Raw genomic sequence first — 20,997 nt, forward strand, 5'->3', positions numbered from 1 at the left:
AGATGATGTGCTTGTGAGGTAGCACCCCTTTATTGAAGCTTACAGGTGTGTTGGACTTTTGGCCCCTACAGACTGAAAACAACACAGAGATGCATTGGCAACAGCAGGTGAAACGGGTGCGCTGGAAAGCGCCTGCCCTTGGACACCCAAGCAACACGGGTGCAGCGGGGGCTGGGCAGCAGGGGTTCAATGGGAAATGCCCTGTCTTGGTCTCCATGTCATGTTCAGAAAACCCAAGCATGTCTAATATAAAACGATGCACAAGGAAGTGAGGAGAATATATACGGTGGTGAGAGATGAGCTAGTGCTGACGTAGGCCACCAGCAAAGGCCACAAGCCTGGCCTGGATCCAAAGGCCGGAGTCGGCTGAACTCTCGAGCCAAAAGGGCTGAGTCTGGCATCTCCGGGGCCTGGAGGTGAGCAGACTCACAGCTGTGCTACCTGAAGGGTCAGGCCCCCCATCCCGCTCTAGGGCCTAGGTCCTCTGGGGTTGGTCACTCCTCCCCATGCTCACAGCGTGGCAGTCACGACCAAGTTCTAAGACTCCTTTCTGGGAATGTTACCACTCAAAGAAAGGGGAGCTCTACTTTCTTTTGGGGGCAGTGGTGAGAGAAGGGAGAGGAGAGGGAAGAAACCCCCCCACTGTTTCCAGTTTGGGGGGCAGGGGAAGGTTCTTCAAGGTCCCTGGATCTCCGAGGCCAGGCATCCCCTCTGGCTCTGCCCCTAAGGAGAACTCATGCATTGTGTTAAGGTCACAACATCTGTGAGGCTGTCATGATGAGGAACTCCTCAAAGCTGAGCCGGACATTGCCCTGCATGCTTGTATCCTTCTCCCGGAAGGCCTCAGTCAGCACCTGCAACTGGGTGCACACCTGGATGAAGCGGTCCAGCTGCATGGCAGGGTTGGCAGAACGTGGGCAGTATCGGGAGAGCAGGAGCTGTGTGAACTGGGGGCTCAGGTTGTAGCCCATCTGAGACAGAGCTGGAAAGAAAGACAAATGCCCTTATGGAAGAAGCCGGAGCCTGGTGGCTCCACTGGCATCCAGGGACACTAGCAAGAGGTGGCGTACCATCAGGACATGACAGAATAGGGGTGACGACCCAGAACTTGCCCAATCTCATCAAAACAGGGTTTCTGTCTTGCCAATAATCAGGGCAGAGTTCTTTTGTTTTATTTTGTTTTGTGTTTTTTTTAGTGAGGCAATTGCGGTTAAGTGACTTGCCCAGGGTCACACAGCTAGTAAGTGTTATGTGTCTGAGGCTGGATTTGAACTCAGGTACTCCTGACTCCAGGGCCAGTGCTTTATCCACTGCGCCACCTAGCTGCCCCTTTAGTTCTAACCAAAGAGATCACTACGTTCAACCACCTCATTTCACAGAAGGGGAAAACGAGGCAGACAGAAGCAGCAAGGTTTGCCTAAAGTCACAAAGGTACGAAATGGCAGAGCCGAGGCTCAAAGCCACATCTTCTAACTCCAGGTTCAGTGTTATCTCACTCACTAGTCACACTTTTTCCATTTTACTCTCTACCCAAAGGCTGCTCACATTCCACCTCCTGTTCCAGGCCCACCCGCTTCCCCAAGCTCTGGGGTGCCTGATGAGGGCAGGCACAATGGCATGACCAACCCCCCTCTCCCTGTCCCAGGCAGGAGGTGGGCTGTTACTCATGGGCTCACTAGACAGACATAAAAAGCACTGAAGCCGACTCCCCAATTTAAACAGGTGGAAAGTGAGGCTGAGTCAGAGGACGTGAGGTGCCCATTTGATCATCTCCCCAACAAGACTGCGGGCTCTCTGCTATTAAGAACCTCATCCTTCATGAGGGGCACTGGGTTTGGCATCAGAGAGCCCCACCTCAGGCAGTAATTTCCTGAGCGACCAGGAGCAAGTCCCTTCTCTGGGTCTCAGTTCCGTCATCTGTAAATGAGGAAAGTGAGAGTCTCCAGGGTCCCTTCCGGCTCTGTCCTGTAGTCCTTCTCTGCCATCCTAGCACACTTAGCACACAGAGCTGGGCCCCTGACCTGTCCTCAGACATTTTCCTCACCTAGCAAAAGGGGAAGCTGTGAGACCCTAGAAGTGGCTGGGGGTACGGAGGGGGCACTGAGCCCTGCAGCTCATGACCACTTGTGGGGAGCAGTCCCAGGCTCAGGGAGCTTTCTCCAAACCCCACCAGACCCCTTTAGCCCTGTCCATGTGCCATTAGAGAGCTACAGAATTGGCTATTCAAGGGCCATTCAAGATACTGCTCCTTAATCCAATTTATCAGCTACTTCAGGCCCCAACTCCTTTCCCTGACCAATGGGTGGAGAGGCAGGAAACTCAAGCCTGCAGATCAGGTTGCTTTATCAGGGGCTGAAATCAGTGACTACATAAGGAGGTAGTACAGCATTCATTACCTGGGATTCCCTTCACAGGTAACCAAGAGCTTGCTGTCTAATTCTTGCCAAATTAATGCAGTAAACAACCCCAAGACCATTTCCCTTTTGCTGCATATTAACATCGTGAGGTGAGTCTGCAGCCTCTGCCCTGTGTGACCATGTCTCTGTGGGAAGGATGGGGGCGGGGGGAGCAGTGATGGGCAAGTATCTGGCCTGATTTTCCTTCTTGATGGGGTGGTGTCACACGAGACCTTGCCCCCATTTTGACTGGACCTGGGTCTTGGGCTACACCACACAGCAGGGGCTGGGGGAGCTGGATGGAATCCGTGGGCCCAAACCTCCCAGGTCTGGCTACAGGTGGCCTACTTTCTTGTCCTAGCCCAGCCTGTGGCATCATTCTCAAATGCTAGGCGTGCACCCGAATGTCGTTGTGGCCAAGCCAAGCCTTGCTCATGGGGCATGAGGCCTGGGGAGAGGCAGAAGGACACACTACCACTCTGACCCTTGGGAGGGACTGGCGGGGAAGGGCCCCGGTGGCCAGCTCACCTTGCTGCAGCTCATTGTAGCTGATGGACCCCGAGTGGTCCCGGTCATATTGCTGGAAGAGGTTCTTCCATTGCTGGATGAAGGTCCACAAGGCAGAGAAGCCATAGAGGTCGATCCGGCCTGCTTTGGTCTTGTCAAACATGTCTGAAAAAGAGGGATTGGGGGGGCAGCTAGGTGGTGCAGTGGTTAGAGCACCAACCCTGGAGTCAGGAGAACCTGAATTCAAATCCAGCCTCAGACACTTAACACTTGCTAGCTGTGTGACCCTGGGCAAGTCACTTAACCCCAATTGCCTCACTAAAAAAAAAAAAGAAAAAAAAAAAGAGGGATTGGGGCCAAGGAGGCTGTGACCACTGAAGACCAAGGATCCCAAGTATCTGGCCTCCAAGCCCTGGGAACTTACCACCTTTCCACTGCAGGGTAAAAGGCACAGCTAGAGGCAGATCTAGGATATGGACTGGGGACCTTCTGGCTTGAGGTCCTCTGGGCAGTTTTCCCAGATACCTCTTCTAGCTTTCACGCCGTCCTCCATTTCTAGCACTAACTTGTTGGGGTTTCTAGAATAGTAAGAGTTGAGATGTCTAAATCACTTTCCCTAAGTCACCCCTTTTGAACCTCAGAGCTTCTCTTAGAGGCAGGAACGTAGGAGCAGAGCCCTGGAAATGACTTTCCTGAGGTCACACCAAAGGTCATGGGTCACCTCTGATCTGGAATTCAAACTAAGGTCTTCTGGCTCAACCCAGTGCCCAGAATGAGGAGGCCCTCACTAGCACTCAAACCCCACACTCCTTCCCGGCTCCCATGTCAGGTCTCCATCTACCAAATTTAGCTATTCTCCATCAAGTCAGCCACCTCTATGGATCTGGACAAGTGACTGGCCAGTTTCTCAGGCCAAAAGCACAGCTGCCTCCCTTCCTCCCAACTTCCTCCCTTGCTTCAGGGCTCTTGAATGTGGGGGATTTCATTGGTTTGCCCTTCAGGGAGCAGAAAGTGGAAGGGTAGAACAGGAGAAAGGGTTGGAACTCACTTATCATCATGAGGCAGGTTTCATCATTGAATGTGGACCAATTGGAGTTGACCAAGGCTTGCTTGAGCTCCTTCACAGAGATGTAGCCACTGTGATCGGAATCCACTGTCTGGAACCAGGAGTAAGCTTCGGGGTCTATACCAGGAGGAATGCTGCCTAGGAGAGCAAAGCAGACCGTAAAACCAATCCCTAGGGTCAGACAACGGGGGGCTGAGTTTTAAAGGCTAATGTATTCCCTCCTGCTTCATAAGAGAAAGACCACAAAGCAACAGAGCACAAGCTCCTTGAGTGTAGGGGTCATTTCACTTTTTGTATCTCTAGCACCAAGCTCAGGGACAGAGCAGAAGCTTAACAAATGCCTGTTGACTGATTGAGATGTAGTATAGGGCCCCACTTTTCTTTAGAATAAGTTGAAGAGGAGCAGAGCCAAGATGGTGGAGGAGATGTAGTATAGGTAAAACAGCAATAGACATGGAGCGAGGAGGTCTGACCTCTTGGGAAGGTCACTAAGCCTCCTGAGACCCGAGTGGCTTTTTAATGAAGAAGTGGGGAGGGGGATTGGGGAAGAGGGTTCACATCCTGAAGAGAAGTGGGTGAAAATATAAGGAAGGTCTGTCTTCTTTTAGGGAGAAGTTGGGCTTATAGATATATAAGCATGAGTTAATAAAAGTATAACAACGGGGTCTACATTACATAACAGGACATAAAAATGGAAAGTTCAATGATGACATTTATTCTGAACTTTTTAGTCCCTAAGGATCAGTCTGTGTAGGAATCATCACTTGTAGAACACAGGATTCCACTGGAGTGGGTATCTCCTTGTACACATACAGCCCCAAACACCTCTTATGCCCTAGTAGGAAATGTCATTAGTTGTGGTAGCAGAAAAGCTTCCTTACTTCATGAACCACCCCCCGGGGAAGAGCCTCTGGGCACTCAGCTGGGCAGACTCCGTCCCTGGGCTGGCACTTGGAGGCTTTCCCATGTGGTGGACTCTGCCAGACTCTACTGGCCTCTGAGAAGCCTCTGCACCATGATGAGATGCTGAAGGAGAATGTTACTTGGGGCCAGGAAGGGAAAGATATGATTACAAATTTAGAAATGGGAGAGAAATGGGGTACTGAGGGAAAGAGGTTTGTCTATCTATGCTTGACTGAGGAAACATCAGGTGTCCATAGATATAGAGATCCAAGAAAGCTTGAGCTAATGTCCTTTTTTTTTTTTTTTTGGTGGGGCAATGGGGGTTAAGTGACTTGCCCAGGGTCACACAGCTAGTAAGTGTTAAGTGGCTGAGGCCGGATTTGAACTCAGGTACTCCTGAATCCAGGGCTGGTGCTTTATCCACTGCACCACCTAGCCACCCCCTAGCTAATGTCTTAATATAGTAAGTATAGAAGAGAAGGCGTATAGGGGTTGGGGGGTGGGGGTGGAAAAGTAGGGGGAGGGAAAACAGGACAGGGGAGGAGGGGAAGAGAACTGGTATTCAGTGTATGGTCTACATAACAGAGACTGTCTGCTTGAGGCCACTCCTGAAGAATCAGAGATTATTTGAAGGGCAGGGATGGAAAGAATTTTAGGACACAATCAGAGCTGAAAAAGATCTCAGAACAACGAAGGTCAGAGCCAGGAGGGACTTTGTGATATACAAGGTCCGATCTGGAAGAAACCTTAGAGATTATGACACTGTCCGCTCACCATATAGGAGGAGGCCGAAACGCCCAGGCAGGATCACACTGGGGATGAACCAGTGGCTCTCATGATTACATCAGAGGCTTTGTACAGGTTTAGATGAGAAGAAAAGAGGCCAAATTAAATCCAGTCTGATGCCGGATGAGTTAAGAGCAAACAGATGGGAGCTTTGGGGCTTCAGCAAGATAAAGCTGCTAGCTCAGCAAGCCCAGGGCTGCTGGGAGCCTGGGCCTCTCTCCTGAGAGTAGCCTGTGTGCACAGACACAAGGTGTTTTTTGTTTTTGTTTTTTTGCTTTTCCAGGACCACAATTCCTGTGGGGACCTTCAAGAAGGTGCCTGAATAAGCCCCAAACTGCCAGGCTTGTAGACTGGCACCCACAGTTCAAGCAGGCCATGACAGCGCTGACGGGAGCTAGTAGAGGGGAGGCCCAAGGTGGGTTCTCTGGCAGGGGTGTTTGGGTGGATGTGCCTACTTTTCTCCCTCCAGTCTCCCAATCCCAGGCTTCCCTCCTTTTACAGCACTTCAGTCCCCATCGCTTCTCCTTTCACTCTCTCACCTCTGCAGGTCATCTGCCTTCTCCTTCCCTTCACTGTTCCCTTGCTCTATCTTCTTTGGATTTTAAGGGGCTCCAAATTATCCCCAAGAGCTAAAAGTCAGTCTTGCTCTCTGCTGCCCCCTATTTTCTTTCTTTCTTTTCCCCGCCATTTTCTTATGTTTTACTTCCTTCTTAGCAGGACTTTTGCAATAATATACAATTGGCTTGATCCAAAAAGAAATGAAAAAACAAAACAAAGATCAACTCATTGGTGAGTTAAGCCCTAGGCCGTTTTCTATGCCCTAGCTGGGAGGGGAGAAGAGAGGCAATTGGAGTTAAGAAGGAAAGGAGGGGTTAGCAGAATAGCTAATTCTGTACACAGGGTTAGGCCTGCACCTGATGCAGGAGCATGATGGTTCCCACCAGGAGGACACGCTTCACGCTGGCCACACTGGTGTTTATCTCCATCCTGGGTTTTGGTCAGAGGAGGACTTCTTTGTAAGGGTTTTTTCTCTCTTTCCTTTCCAAAACAACACAACTCAGGTCCTGGGGGGAACTCTTCTCTTTCCTCTCCCTCTCCTCAGGGTATTTCCTTCCTCTGACCCATCCTTCCCTCCTCAGCCTCAATGCTGGCCATTTTGTGATTGTCTCTCCCTCCCCAGTGTCTCCCAACCATGCCAAGCTGACACCCTTTCCCTGCCTTCCTCCTGTCTCCTCTATGCCAGCCTTCTCCATCCAGCACTAGTTCCTGGGCTGAGGGGAGGACACAATTCCTCCCCAGGGACCAGTGGGTGCTCTCTCTCTCTCTCTACACCCAACTAGGGTCCCATTTCTGAGGCCTCTGGAGCCTAGCCTACCCACCTCCCAGCCACCCCTGGGGAGGCACTCATGATTTTCTCTGATTTGAGGGGAGGTGGAAGTGCCTAGCCCATCCCATAAGTTGATGGGTTGGGTTGTTAGACCAAATGAGGCAGGTTTTCAGCTGGTCAGTTTTTCTTCAACTGAGACTCCCTCCCCGCAAAGGGAAGGGGTGTTGCTCCTTATTTTTGATCATGCCCTTTGCTCCCATTAGATAGTCCTGAATAATGAGACCAGGTGGGGCTGATTCTCCCCATAGTGGGGATGTAAGAACTAAGACTCAGAATAAAGGCTGAAGTTGGGAGGGTTGGGGGTCAGGGACCACACTGCTCACATGTCAATCACCATGTGACCCCAATTGGCAAGGGGTTACTTTACAGAACTGGACAAGACAACAGCAAAATTCATCTGGATGAATAAAAGGTCAAGGCTTTCAAGGAAAAGAAAGAAAAGAAGCTAAGAACAAAAGAAGTCTACATTACCAGATTACAAACTATATTAGAAAACAATAACTACCAAACTCTTTGATACTGGTTGAAAAGTCTGTGAAACAAACTAGGCAAGCAAGACTTAGAAAGAAGTAAACATAAAGACAGTGGCCTAATGTTCAATAAATCAAGAGGGGAGTACTTTCTCTGTGATAAGAACTGCTGTGATGGCTGGAAGCAGGCTGGCAGAAAACCCGATGAGATCAGCATCTTACATTATATGCCATAAGCTTCAAATAAACAAATGACCTATCTGTAAAAGGCCACATGATAAAAAGTAGGAGACTGGAAGTGGGTACCTTTCACAACTATGTTTGGGAAGAAATTCAGAATGAAACTAGAGATAGAAGAGATAATAAAAGACACAACAGAAAAGTTCAATTCTATTATATGAAAACATTTTTGCACAAAATCAATGTGACCAAAATGAGATGTTGTTTAGGTAAAAAATTCTGGCATCAAATCTCTCTGATAAATAAAAGTTTGATATCCAAGATATAATATATATAGAACTCATACAAATATGCAACACTAAGAGCCATTTCCTAATATATAGAAGGCCAAAGGAAGTGATGAGTCGCTCCTAGCCCGTGATTCTAATACTCGGCAGGATTTTGGAGACCTATTTGGGCATGTCTCCTGCTCCCTGGCCCACTCTGAATCTAATAAAGGAAGGATATTAACAGAGAGATTGCGACAGCCACCTCGTAAGCCTCTGAGGCGCCTGAAAGCAAGCACTTACAGGAGAAGGCTTTGACCAGGTATTTGTTGCTATTACCCAGGTATGGGTCATCTCACTGGCTCAGCTTCACTGCTGCTGCCCTGTGTTGGATTGCCCTTATACATGGCAACACGGAACCCACAGCATTCCTTACATCAGTGGTATCAAACTCAAATCCGTACAGAAGCATCCCAGCAGGCTGCACACTGACTTCATTTTAAAATGTGATATTCTCTCTCTCACTGTATTCTTATTTGTTAAATACTTCCCAGTTCCATTTTAGGCTGGTTCAGGCAGTGCTCCCGATTGCTGCGGCCCACAGGTTTGATCCCTCTGCCTTACATCAGTTGTAAGGCCTAACCACCACCACCTCTCTGGCCACTGCTAGAATCACGAATGTCCCTTCCACACACCGATCAAGGCAACAAGCTACATTCTGGCTTGTTGTTAACCAGCGAAGGATTCAACCATCTTAACCTAACTCTGCAACCCAGGGATTAAAGTCAGCACTGACAACTGCACAGATCAAACTGTCCACCTACAGTCGGGACTGCACCTGCTTTCTGAGCCAATCAACAGAGAGATTAAAAGGTTGGTTTGGGACCTCAGATTCTGTTTTTCCAATGGAGCCCAAAAAGGCCTTAGATCTCTTCACAACCTGTGTTGCCTGGGAGGGCAGCCACCCTCGAGATGAGACCCATGTAACCTTGCAGAGGCTGTCGTCATAGGCAGTTTTATAGATGAAAGCTTATTGATGGGGCAGCTAGGTGGTGCAGTGGCTAAAGAACCATCCCAGAATTCAGGAGGACCTGAGTTCAAATTTGGCCTCAGACACTTGACACTTACTAGCTGTGTCACCCTGGGCAAGTCACTTAACCCTCATTGTCCCACCAAAAAAAAAAAAGGAAAAAAAGAAAGCTTATTGAATCAAGCTGAATGAGAGATTTCCTTCTGGCTTTCTGTAAAAGTGGGAGGTCATGTGATTGGTCATGGAACTGGCTGCTTTTTCTAGGAACACTGAAAAGATGCTTTCTCAAGCCAGCAGCTTTGAGTGCATCATAAAACCTATCGACAACTAAGCACAAAAACACAAGGTCAGCACTCACAGGAGCAAATTGGGAATGACACTTGGGATCTGTTACCAAATCAGGGGGTATTCTCTAGAATATCTTCTTTTTCACTTCCCCCAGGCCTCTCCAGTGAGTAGGTGGTCTGAGGGGAGCAGGAGAACAGGGCCTGGTAAGAAATGTCTGCCAATCCCTTCTGAGTTTGAGTGAGCAGTGTCCACTGCTCTATCTGCGGTGGCCGGGCCAGGAACAAGGCATCTGGGTCTGCCAAGTCCACAAACAGTTTTCAAAGGAGAAATGCAAATGGTTAACAAACATACTTAAAGTGCTTCAAATCACTAATAATGTGCAAAATATAAATGAAAACACCTCTGAGGTTTCTTTCTCAATGTCTACTGACAAAGATGCTAACAGGTAGAAGAAGCCCATGTTGGAGGGACTCTGAGAAACCAGGTGACTAATAATACTGGGATGGTACAGCTGTGGGTGGAGTGGCCCAGCTGTTGTAGAAGACAATTTGGAATAAGGTAAGAAACATGACTAAACTGTTTACATCCTGGGCCCAGCAATCTCACCACTAGGAAGATCCTGAAAAGGGATCCAATTAAAAGAAAAGCCCTGCAACTAGATCAAAATATTTATAGAAGCATAAAAACCTGGAAATAAAGTGGGTTCTTATCAACTGGGAAATGGCTGAACAAAGCGTAATAGAAGGATGTCATAGTACATTACTGCAAGTTAAGAAATGATGAGTGTGAGGAATTCAGAGAACATAGAAGACTTACCTGAACTGATGCAGAGTAAAAAAAAGCAGCAGTGGCACAATAAATACAATAACAATGATGTAAATGGAAGCAACACTAAAAGGCATCCAAAGGCTCTAAACCTGGATGACTGGGACAAAGTAGGAGCCTAACAGAACAAGGAAAATCTGGAGGAGGGAAGGTTTTTAGAAGATAATAATTAATTCCATTTTAGATGTGTTGAACTTGAGATACTGATGAGACATTGGGGAAGATGGCTAGCAGGCAGCTGATGATGCAGGAGCAGAGTTTAGGAGAGAAAGGCTGGATGTATGGATACAGAAAGCACCGACATGCATAGAGAGACCTGAACCTTTCCCCAAAGCCCAGTCCCACCCACTGCTAAGAAGATGAAATCGCCCTGAAAGAAAACAGAGACTAGGACAGGACTTTAGGGGACACAGCCACATTTAGAACGGAGGTTTTAGACGATTCAGCAAAAGACAGAAAAGGGATGATCAGGCAGGTAGGACAGCCAGAGAAAATGATTTCACAGAAGCCAAGGCAGAAGAGTGCCTATAGGGAGACAAGGTGGGGAGGGGGATGGGGATAGTTAACTGTCAAACACTGCAGGGTGAGGCCTGAGAGAAGGCTTTAGCACTTCTGAGATGCCCGATAGCAGCTGGGTGGTGCGACTGGAAGACAGACCAACTGATAAACATTTATGAAGTGCCTACTTGGTGCTGGGCATGAGGAACAGAAGCCAATGAGCATAGACAACTTTTCCCAGGAGGCTGACTGTAGAAAGTGAGGTGTAAGACAGCTTGGGGAAAAATGCTGGAGTCAAGTAGGGATGGACAGAGAGGAAGTTATCCCTTTTCACTCACCTGCGGATGGGCCTTGCCCATAAGGTCCTGGCTGAGGGGCATTATAGGGATTCGTAGCAGGCTGGCCATAGGGACCTCCAGGAGCCGATGAGGGGAGTCCCCCAGGGCTAGGATGTCCATAGGCCCCTCCACCAGATGGCGGTCCATAGGGTCCTCCAGGAGCTGGGCCTCCGTAACCCCCACCAGGGGGTAGACCCCCTCCATACTGGGGATGTCCTGGATAATAACTGCCTGGTGGTGCCCCTGGGGCCTGTCCAGCAGCTCCTGGGTAGCCCTGTGGAAAGGAAGAAAGATGATCAGGAGTAAGAACAGTGACACAAACTTGGGAAGAAGCCCCCTCACACCTGTTCAAGGGACTTCCCAGCAATTCCTGGTCTTTACAGAAGGCAGTACAAAGACTGAAGTGGTCCTGGAGGATCACTGAAGGCAGTGACAAACAAGCTGAAGCCAGGGTTCAGTGATCAGTGACACCTGGAGGAGGCATCGAGCCCTTCTGTCACTTGCTGAATTCGAGGTCAATGAGTCAATCAATGATCAGGGTGCTTCATTTCAGGGAGGCCACTGACAAGCTACAGACTATCCAGAGGAGCAGGAGACCAGATTGTTAAGAAGATTGGAGAACAAGCAACATGAGGTTCTGTTGAAGAAATTGGTGATATTCAGCTTGGGGAAGAGAAAATTTAAGGGAGACACAGTAACTGTCATATGGATGGGGGATGTGATTTCTTCTTCTTGGCCCCAAGGACAGAACAAAAGCAACATGTAGGAGCTGCAAAAAGGCAGATTTAGGCTGGATGTAAAGAAAACTTCTTAACAATTAGGAGGATCCGAAAGTGAAACAAGAGCCTGTCTCCAAAGCAGCAGTTCTTAACCCTATTAGGTCCATGAAGCTGGTTAAAAATTGTAATCATAATAACAATAGTAAGAATAACTATTTCAATATGATTGACTTTCTTGGTAATCTTATATATTTCATTTTGTACATTTCAAGCGTTCTTTGCAGAAGGAGTGCACAGGCTTTGCCAGGCTGCTAACAGGATCTAGGACACAGGGAAGGTAAGGATGCCTGCACCCCAGGGGGGAGGTTCTCCATCACTTGGCATCTTTGAGGGAAGGCTGGATGCCCACTTGGGGACATGCTGTAGAAAGGATTCTAGGTAGGAACAGATCAGACTAGGTGGCCTCTGAAATACCTTCTACTTGAGACTCTAGGATTGTTCTTCTTGAGGGAGCTCCCAACAACCCTCTGAAAGTAGTGTTATTCTTCACATTTTAGAAAGGATGAAACAGAGGTTGTGTGACTTGCCCCTGAGCAAAGTCAGAGCCAGTGCTGAGACCCTGGCCCCTTTAGTGCCTGACTGGGGTACTAGCTCTTCTTGGAAACCTTTCCTGACTTCAGGTCCCAGAGCTCTCCTAATGCACGCTTACTCCACTTCTCCTTGTATCATTGGTATTGGTATACATTCTTTCCCTTTTAGATTATAAACTCACTGAGAACACTGAGAGATGGGCCCTGCACAGACTGCTTATTTGATATGTTGGTTGAATGAATGCATTTTTCACGCAGAGGATATCGAAGCTGGCTTAAATGGGGGTGGAGATACACCTGCCTTCTTCTGCTTTCTGGGGCAGAGTCAGACCACAACCATAGTTTAATGTACAACAAGAACCCAGGGCCAGGGATTGAACCAGGAACTATTTCAACTGAGAAGAAAGTCAAAGAACAAAGGTTATGGGGTAGAAGAGACTCAGGGCCCAGTGCCAGTTCCCTGAAACCAGGACATACACCCTTCAGTTTAGCTAAGTTCCATACTCTGGGGCCTTTTTGTTCTGACCAGCTACTCCCACCCCCCTTTCTCCTACAGAGGCCAAGAGACTGGTAGTCTTTACACTTGTCTTTATATTTGGGAAAGTACAACAACTAAATCCTTACTTTGTTGTATCTAAAACACACAAACGATAACGTGTAAAACTAGGCAAGAAAAGCTTGCCATTGGTTCTAACACAGATTGCCAATAGGCTATATCTCTCTATATACACTAAGGAGGGGCAGGAAGTGCTTCCTCCCCTCCTTACTCAAATCTGCTGGAGAGCAGGATTGTCATCTCATAGTAAACCCAGTAATGACCCATCTGTTGAATAGAATCAAACCTTATAGCACCTGGATTGTACTTTGGCTCTCAGTGTATTTAATTCAAGCACTTATTAAGCACCTTCTGTGTGTAGAACCTAAGGGAGAGACAAATTTTACCTAAGGGCCAACAGGACAGAGCAGGAGAAACTTTCTATTTGGAATCAGTCTGCAACTGGGTTGTAGTCTCGGTTCTGCCACTAGCTGCAACAGGACCTTGGGAAAATCAACTGGCTTCTCTGAGCCTCAATTCATTTTATTTTATTGTTTTCTGTTTAGAATTTTATTTTCCAAAATATATGTAAAAACAAATTTTGACATCAATTTTTAAAAACTTTGTGTTCCAACTTCTCTTCCTCCCTCCCTGCCCACTACCCACCCTCAAGAACTCAAGTAATTCAACATAAGTTATACATGAGTAGTCATGGAAAACATCCCCACATTAGCTAGGTTGTGAGAGAAAACAGTTAAACAACAAAACTTCAGATTAAGGAATTGTCAAAGAAAAAAAATGTGTTTCAGTCTGTTTTCAGATACCATCAGTTCTTTCTCTGTAGATGGATTGCAATTTTCATAAGTCCTTCAGGGTTATATTGGATCACTGCCTTGCTGAAAATAACCACATGCTTCCCAGAAGATCATCTTACACTATTGCTGTTATTTTATATACAGTACATTTCACTCTGCTTCAGTTCATGTAGGTCTTTCCAGGCTTTTCTGATAGCATCCTGTTCATCATAACTTTTATGCAGTATCTTAAACTTGACAAAGAATTTTCTTCACGATAGCCCAGCAAAGTAGGTACCATACATTTTGCCATTATAGTCAATCATCATAACTATTTCCCTCCATTCTATTTACTTTATTTTCTATCTTCTTTTACCCTCTTCCTCCTCAAAAGTGTTTTACTTCTGACTGCCCCCTCCCCGGCTCTGCCCTCCCTTCTTTCACCCTTCCCTCCTTCTCCTCCTACTTTCCTGTAGGGTTAAATAGATTACTCTTCCCAATTGGGTGTGTGTGTTATTCCCTCCTTGAGCCCACTCTGATGAGATTAATTCTGCGGGTCTAAATTTTTCTTCCTCCCTCCCTCCTCAACCCTCCCTATGAAATCAAGCAACTGCAGTTATGCAGAACATAACAGTGTTTTGCTTTTTACTGCTCTCTCCCCCAATCTGTCCTTCCCTCCTACCCCTTTTCTCCCCCACCCCCTTATCCCTCTCCCCTCCCACTTTCCGTCAGGGCAAAAATATATTACTATACCCACTTGAGTATGTATGTTATTCCCTCTTTGAGCCAATTCTGATGATAGTAAGGTTCACTCATCCCCCACTCCTTCCCCCTCTTCCCCTCCCCTCCATAAGCTTTTTTCTTATTTCCTTCATTGTGAACTACCTCTCCCCTTCTTCCTCCCCCAGTCTATACCTTATAACCCTCTAATCCTGTTTTAAAGATGTCATCATGGGTTAGCTAGGTGGCAAAGTGGATAAAGCACCAGCCCTGGACTCAGGAGGCCCCGAGCCCAATCCAGTCCCAGACATAAGACACCCCACCCTGTTTGCCCCACAAAGAACAAGGACAAACAAAAAATAAATGCTTTACCAATATTATCCCTTCGTATTCAGTTCAGACCTGTGTCCTCTGTGTATTCCTTACTGAAAAAGTCCTCATGAGTTTGAAGTACCCAATTCGTTTTAACTGTAGAAAAGGCACAATACTCCTTGAAGAGACAGTATGACATTAGTGGAGAGAGTACTGCACAGAAGATATGTGTTCAAATCTTGCTGCATATAACAGGAGTCAGGACCACCTCGGTTTGAGTGCTATCTCAGACCCAGCAAGTCACTTAACCTCTCTCAACCTCAGTTTCCTCATCTGTTAAATGGGGACAAGAACACCTCCATCCCAGGGTGGCTGGGAGGGTCAGAGGACAAGCTTAAAGCACTATATTAATGCCCACCATTACTATTATGGCCAACTGTACCAAAGAGTTACAAAAAGCAATTTAATGGGTGAAGAGAAAGGCAGGGCTTCCTAAATCATCAGCCTGAGGCTTTTCCTAAAATATTTAGGCTGTGAATCCAGAAACCAGCAACCACTCAATTATTATGGTTACTCTACACCCAAGACATAGAGTCCTCCCTTGCTGAGGCAGGGGTCTGGGAAGCACCTATCCTATTATAGACAAGACAGTATGTTGGCCTTGGGATCAGGATGCTTGGGGTTGAATTCCATTCTGGAAACTGACTGGCATCAAGCAAATCACTTGGCAGCCCTGAAACGGTTTTCTCATCTGTAAAATGGGTGCAATCAAAACTTTCAACCCTTAATTCGTTATGGGGGGGGGCGGCGCGTTACTGTTATTAAGGTACAATTGGCATGAGGCAGTTTGGTGGAGCAGAGCCAGCCCTAGGGTGGCATCAGAGGGCCTGGACTCTGCCACCAGCGTGGCCTTGGGGTTAGCCAGATTCTCTGGGCCCTCAAATGAAGGGCCTTCATGAGCCTTTGATCTTTTCACACCACAGAGTAGGATGCCCCTGTACCTTCCAGTCAGAAGGGATTCTCTACTACTGGAGTTTCAACATCTGCACCAGGTGAGTGGAAAGTTACCAGGAGGATACAGGAACACACTGGAATTCTCCAGAGTCCCAGCGTGTTCTGCCTGGGAGGCAGGAACAAGACTTAGTGAGGTGTGAAACAACATTTGAGTGTGCCTGCCCAGGAGGTTTGGAGGAAATGGATTGGGGGGGGGGGGCACCAGGGTCAAAGCAGGGAAAAGAATGTCTTCTGTCCCTTGGGCTGCACTACTACTGTGAACACATGGGCACTCTCTCCATCATCCCAGATAATTCAGCTTGTACAGAAATTCCCTCCAGCATGGTGACCCACCATAAACAGTCATACAGTATAACTGGGGTCATGGGTAATTTACAGTAATTCAATTCAATGACTATTCCTAAAGCGACCTTTACTAAGCAACCGAATGGCCTCCAAGAAGTTAGCTCTGTCCTACGGAGGCTGAACGGTGGTCAGAGACCACAGGCAAACAGTGCACATGCCCAGACAACAATAGAGGCTGATATCTAATAAAATCCTAAATTAATTATAATCCAGTGCTATGATGAGGGGTACAACGAGAGATGATGTGTGCTTTGACCTCTGAGGGTAACACAGGGTGCCTCCCTAACAACCCCTCACACCTGCCTAGCGAGCACTGTGCCCCTCCTGAATGTGAGACCTGTGTAAGGTAGGCAGGGTAGACGCTTCTTACAGCCCCTTCTACAGAGGGGGCAGGGAAGTGTCACTTGTGATGCCCAATTCATAGGTGAGGAAGCAGTAAAGGGTCCCACCTCTGGTCACACAGCTGGCTCTGGTCTCGATTCCATATCCAGGCTAACTGCACTGCATCCTGCTGCCTTTCAAATACTGGGGATTATGGAACAAGGAAGATGTGGAATGGGCCAAGATGGTGGGACATGGGCAGAAGAGGAGAGGAAAAGGGTGACTCTGAATCTAATAAAATCAAACATGTCTCATTTACGACATTCTAACAACTTAAGTTCTGATGTGCTGGGATTTAAGAGTAAATGGGGGGAGGGGGCCCAAGCTGGTGGCACAGTGGATAGAGCACCGGCCCTGGAGTCAGGAGGACCTGAGTTCAAATCCAGCCTCAGACACTTGACACTCACTAGCTGTGTGACCCTGGGTAAATCACTTATCCCTCATTGCCCTGCCCGCCCCCCCCCCCAAAAAAAGAGTAAATAGAGGACTTAAGCATCCTCTGGCCAGGGTGCCAACTCTTAAGCCTGTCCTGGATCAAGAACCATGTACAACCATCCACACTTAAAACCATTGCTACAGTGATTCAGCCACTCTTGAATAACAATAAAAGTTTGAATTTCTACAGCACTTGAGGGATTAACAAAGTACACTTCTCACAACTATGCTGTAAAGCAAATAACATCATTGTCATTTTTTTTTAAAGTAAGGCAATTGGGGTTAAGTGACTCACCCAGGGTCACACAGCTAGTAAGTGTTAAGTGTCTGAGGCTGGATTTGAACTCAGGTACTCCTGACTCCAGGGCCGGTGCTCTATCCACTGCACCACCTAGCTGCCCCATCATTGTCATTTTTACAGGTGAGGAGATGTTAACTGGTGTGTGTTACAGCTGTCTAAAGCAGGAGTCTCAAGCTTAGGGCTCTAGACACTAACCTTTGTCCTGTCCACTACAGCATTCTGCCTCACGTGAAAAAAGACATTTGACTTGTTTGCTAGGTCCACAAGACTGAACTAGAAATGATGGCTGGAAGTTGGGGAGAGGCCCCATCCTCCCTCCCTGCAGTTCCCAGCTTGGCTTCTAATTCTGCTCTAAGGAGGCAGCACAGGCCTCCCTCTGCATGTTGTTAGAAGGAGCCCTGTGCCCCACTTCACCACAATTCTGTGTGGGATGCTTGTCTGATCAGGTGGGACTAGAGGGCCTTCTCTAACTGGCATCTGCCGTCTAAAGCCCCTGTTCTTTCCACCGTGCCACAGAGGCTGGGCCATAGTCTGGGCACAGAGAATATAAGCTCCTTAGGAGAAGGTGAACTGAATTTGAACATAACCCTTGTTTGTCATCTTTGTCTTTGCCTGGGGCCTGGGATGCTCTCTGCCTCATGGGCAAAGTCCTGGGCTTCTCTCCAGACTCACTGCTTTTTCCTTCTCAGTTTACCTCCTGTCTATTCCGTGAGTATCTTGGATGGACCCATTTCCAAATGTCTCCTCCAGTCAAAAGTAAGCCCCTTGAAGGCAGGACCTGTCTTTGTTTTTGCTCATGATTCAGAACGTAGCATACAGCAAGCACTTGTTACACATATTAGGCCTTTACTATTTTTTGAATGAAAAGAATCTCCTTCAACCTCTCACTCTGGGCAATTCAACACGTATTTATTAAGCCTTGTTATGCTCAAGACACCATGATAAGTGCTGTGGGTACTTTGACAAAACCCAAACCATCCCTGTAGTGTGAGGGGTGGGCAGAAGTAGAGGAAGCACACCCACCACACACATGCAGAGTGTAAGGCAGCTGGATAGAGGGTGGGTCTGGAGGCCTTGGACATGTCACCAGCTGTGTGACCTCGGTCAAGTCATTTTACCTCTGCCTGTCTCAGTTTCCTCAACTATAGAATGGAGAACATAACAGCATCGACCTCAGAGGGTTGTTGTGAGGATCAAAGGAGATCATATGTGTAAAGCACTTTTCAAACTTTAAAGCTAACTATAATAAGGAAAATTAAGGCAGGAAAAAATATGACTTATGGGGGAACCAGGGAAAGATTCATGGAAGAAATGGCAAAAGAGCTGAATTCTTCATCGCAAAAGTGAGGGGTGTATTCCAGGAATGCAACATTTTGATCAAATGCATAGATACAGGAGAAGAAACTCAAGGAATAGCTGTTGGTTCAATCTTGCGGGACTTGTCTGTAGTGGTGAATATAGTATGATGATGGAAAGTAATGGAGCCTTTGAACAAAGAAGGTTGTATTTAATTATGGGGGTAATGGGGACCTACTGAAGGTACTTGAGCAAGCGAATGATCTAGTAAAAAGATTTTCTAGATATTGGTAGTTATGTGAAGAATGGATTGGACAGAGAATGGAAGCAAGGAGACCAATTTTGGCCTGAACTATAGAAAGTAGAACAGTCCAGATGGGAGGCCATGGGAGTCTGGACCAGGGCAGCAGATGTGACTGGAAAGGCAATGGATGTGAGATGTGGAGGCTTAATTAACATGACCTGACAAGTGATCAGCTCTAAGGACTAGGAGAAAGGAAGAGAAAGGTTCTGAGGCTATGAATGAACCTGGGTAGAGCAGTGGAGCCTCAACAACAGAGAAGTTTTGAAGGGCCAGTTTAGAGGACAGATGGCAAAGCATTTTGTCTGTCTCCAAGTAAGCACTAAGTTACACAAGGTCCTGTTCTCTAGCTGTTTCTTGAATTGACATCCTGTCTTCACTAGATTTAAGTTCCTCATGGGCAGGAGCTGCTCTTACGCTGCTGTTTGTAGCTTACCAAGATAAAATAGGAAAAGAGACAACGACCAGCCTAGTTAGAAGATAAAATGATGGGCTCGGGTGCCTTGTGATGGAGATGGAATGTTGGATTTGAAGCTCAGCTCTATTTGATAGTTCTGTGATTGAGGGTGCTGTCCCCTTTTTTTTGGGGGGGGGAGGTGTCTCAGTTCCCTTATTGATAAACTTAAAAGGGTTTGGATGAAATCTGGGGTTAACTTTTTTTGTGTCACAGGGACCTTTTGGCAGACTAGGGAAGCCTGTGTACTCCTCAAAATAATGTTTTAAAGTACATTAAAATAAAATACGGAGGATTATGAAGGACAATTGAAAAATCAATTATGTTGAAATAAAGATGTAATCCCCGCCCCCCAAGACAAGTGCATAGAACCCTTGAAATTTGGACTAGCTAATCTTAATATCCCTTCTAGCAGCTAAATCTATCTGTGTTATCTATTAATTTAAATCTAAGAAGTTTTAACTTTTACTTAAACCCTCTAAGCCTCAGTTTCTTCATATGTAAAGTAAGAAGAGGGATAATGATAGCTACTCAAAAAACAATTGTGAAGATCAAGAGAAATTATGGGAGCGAAGACCTTCAAGAGCACTTTATAAGCGTCAGGTATTATTACTATTGTTGTTATTTTATTGTCATCATCATCATAACCTATCTTGCAAGACTAGCAGTGAAAAAACGCAATTCCAAACAAACGCGAATGACTCTCATGAGTGGGAAAGAGCCTCCCCTCGGCCTGGAGGGAGGATCGTCAGGATTTCTAGTCTCAGTTCTGCTACTGACTCCCTTGGACAAGTCCCTTAAAGTCTCCAGGCCCAATTTCTTCTTCAGTAAAGTGGGAAAGAATGGATGGTTTCCAAGGACTTAACATTCCACGGTTCTAGGACTAGGGCTCAGAGGGGAACCTGCCTCAGAGCTGGGAAGGGATTTGTGGATCATAGCTCCAGTCTGACTACTTTTTAGAGAGGAGAAAGATGAGACCCCGGGAAATTCAGTGATCTGCCGAGTATTCCACGAGGAATAAGGTCAAAGGTAGCTCTCCTTCTTCTAGCAGCCTGGTGAGGTCCGAGCTAGAAGGGACCTTAGAACCCAGGGTGTCGCGAAGAGGGAGGGTCCTTAGAACAGAGAATGTCAGAGCTGGCAGGGCCCCAGAATTCTGGGTGTCTGCGCCACCAGGGGCCTCGGCCAGCCCACCGCGGTACAGACTGGGAGGTCGAGGCGCGGAGCGGGCGCTCCCACGCGTGCCCCGCTGGCTAGTGACCCGGGGGGCGTGGGAGGCTCTGGCGGGAGCCGCCCTAGGCGAAGGCAGGGGCCAGGTGCGACGCCGCTGCGTAGCCTCCAGCTTTCTGGCCTCTGCCCGTGGCTGGCGTACGCCCAGGACAGACTCCCGACCCGGCTCCAACCCCCGGGCCCGTCCCTTCCCAGCCTGTCCCCCACCACTTTACAGCCCCCGCAGTCACTCACCTGCCCGTACGGATAGCTAGACATGGCGTCTGTGACGTTTTGGCGTGAGGAGGGACTTCCCCTCTACGCACTCGGCCTGCGTGTTCTCACGAGAGGAAAGTGGGGGCGAGTTCGGCTGCGGATTGGAGGGTATCAGCTGTTAGTCTTGGGCGGATGTGACGTAGCTGGGCGGGGCTCATTTATCAATCCTATTCCCCTCGGCTGCTTAGCTCTAGTTGGAACTGCCTTCTCTGCCTCTATACGGCTATTATGGCCGCAGTGTCGGCCTTTAGACCCTTAGTGCCCTTTCCTCCCCGACTCCAAAGAGCCACCTCGGGCTTTCTGGTTAGGTCCTGGTTCACTAGAGAAGCAAAGGCCCCGGCAGCCATATTGGATAGGGTCGAAGGCCTAGCGGGGCCA

General features: G+C 47.6%; 1 protein-coding gene across 1 annotated transcript; it reads right to left on the bottom strand.

The window, feature by feature from the left end:
• Positions 1-3: 3 nt before the first annotated feature.
• Positions 4-20,716, bottom strand: PEF1 (penta-EF-hand domain containing 1). The gene is made up of 5 exons (XM_043996931.1): positions 20,599-20,716; positions 10,941-11,214; positions 3,952-4,107; positions 2,925-3,068; positions 4-982 (listed from the first exon to the last, which is right to left on the bottom strand). Exons 1-5 carry the CDS (start codon positions 20,620-20,622, stop codon positions 753-755), a joined length of 828 nt encoding a protein of 275 aa, XP_043852866.1. The 5' UTR covers positions 20,623-20,716; the 3' UTR covers positions 4-752.
• Between the last annotated feature and the right edge of the window lie 281 nt (positions 20,717-20,997).

This window comes from Dromiciops gliroides, chromosome 3, assembly GCF_019393635.1.
Source record: "Dromiciops gliroides isolate mDroGli1 chromosome 3, mDroGli1.pri, whole genome shotgun sequence".
NCBI lineage: Eukaryota > Metazoa > Chordata > Mammalia > Microbiotheria > Microbiotheriidae > Dromiciops > Dromiciops gliroides.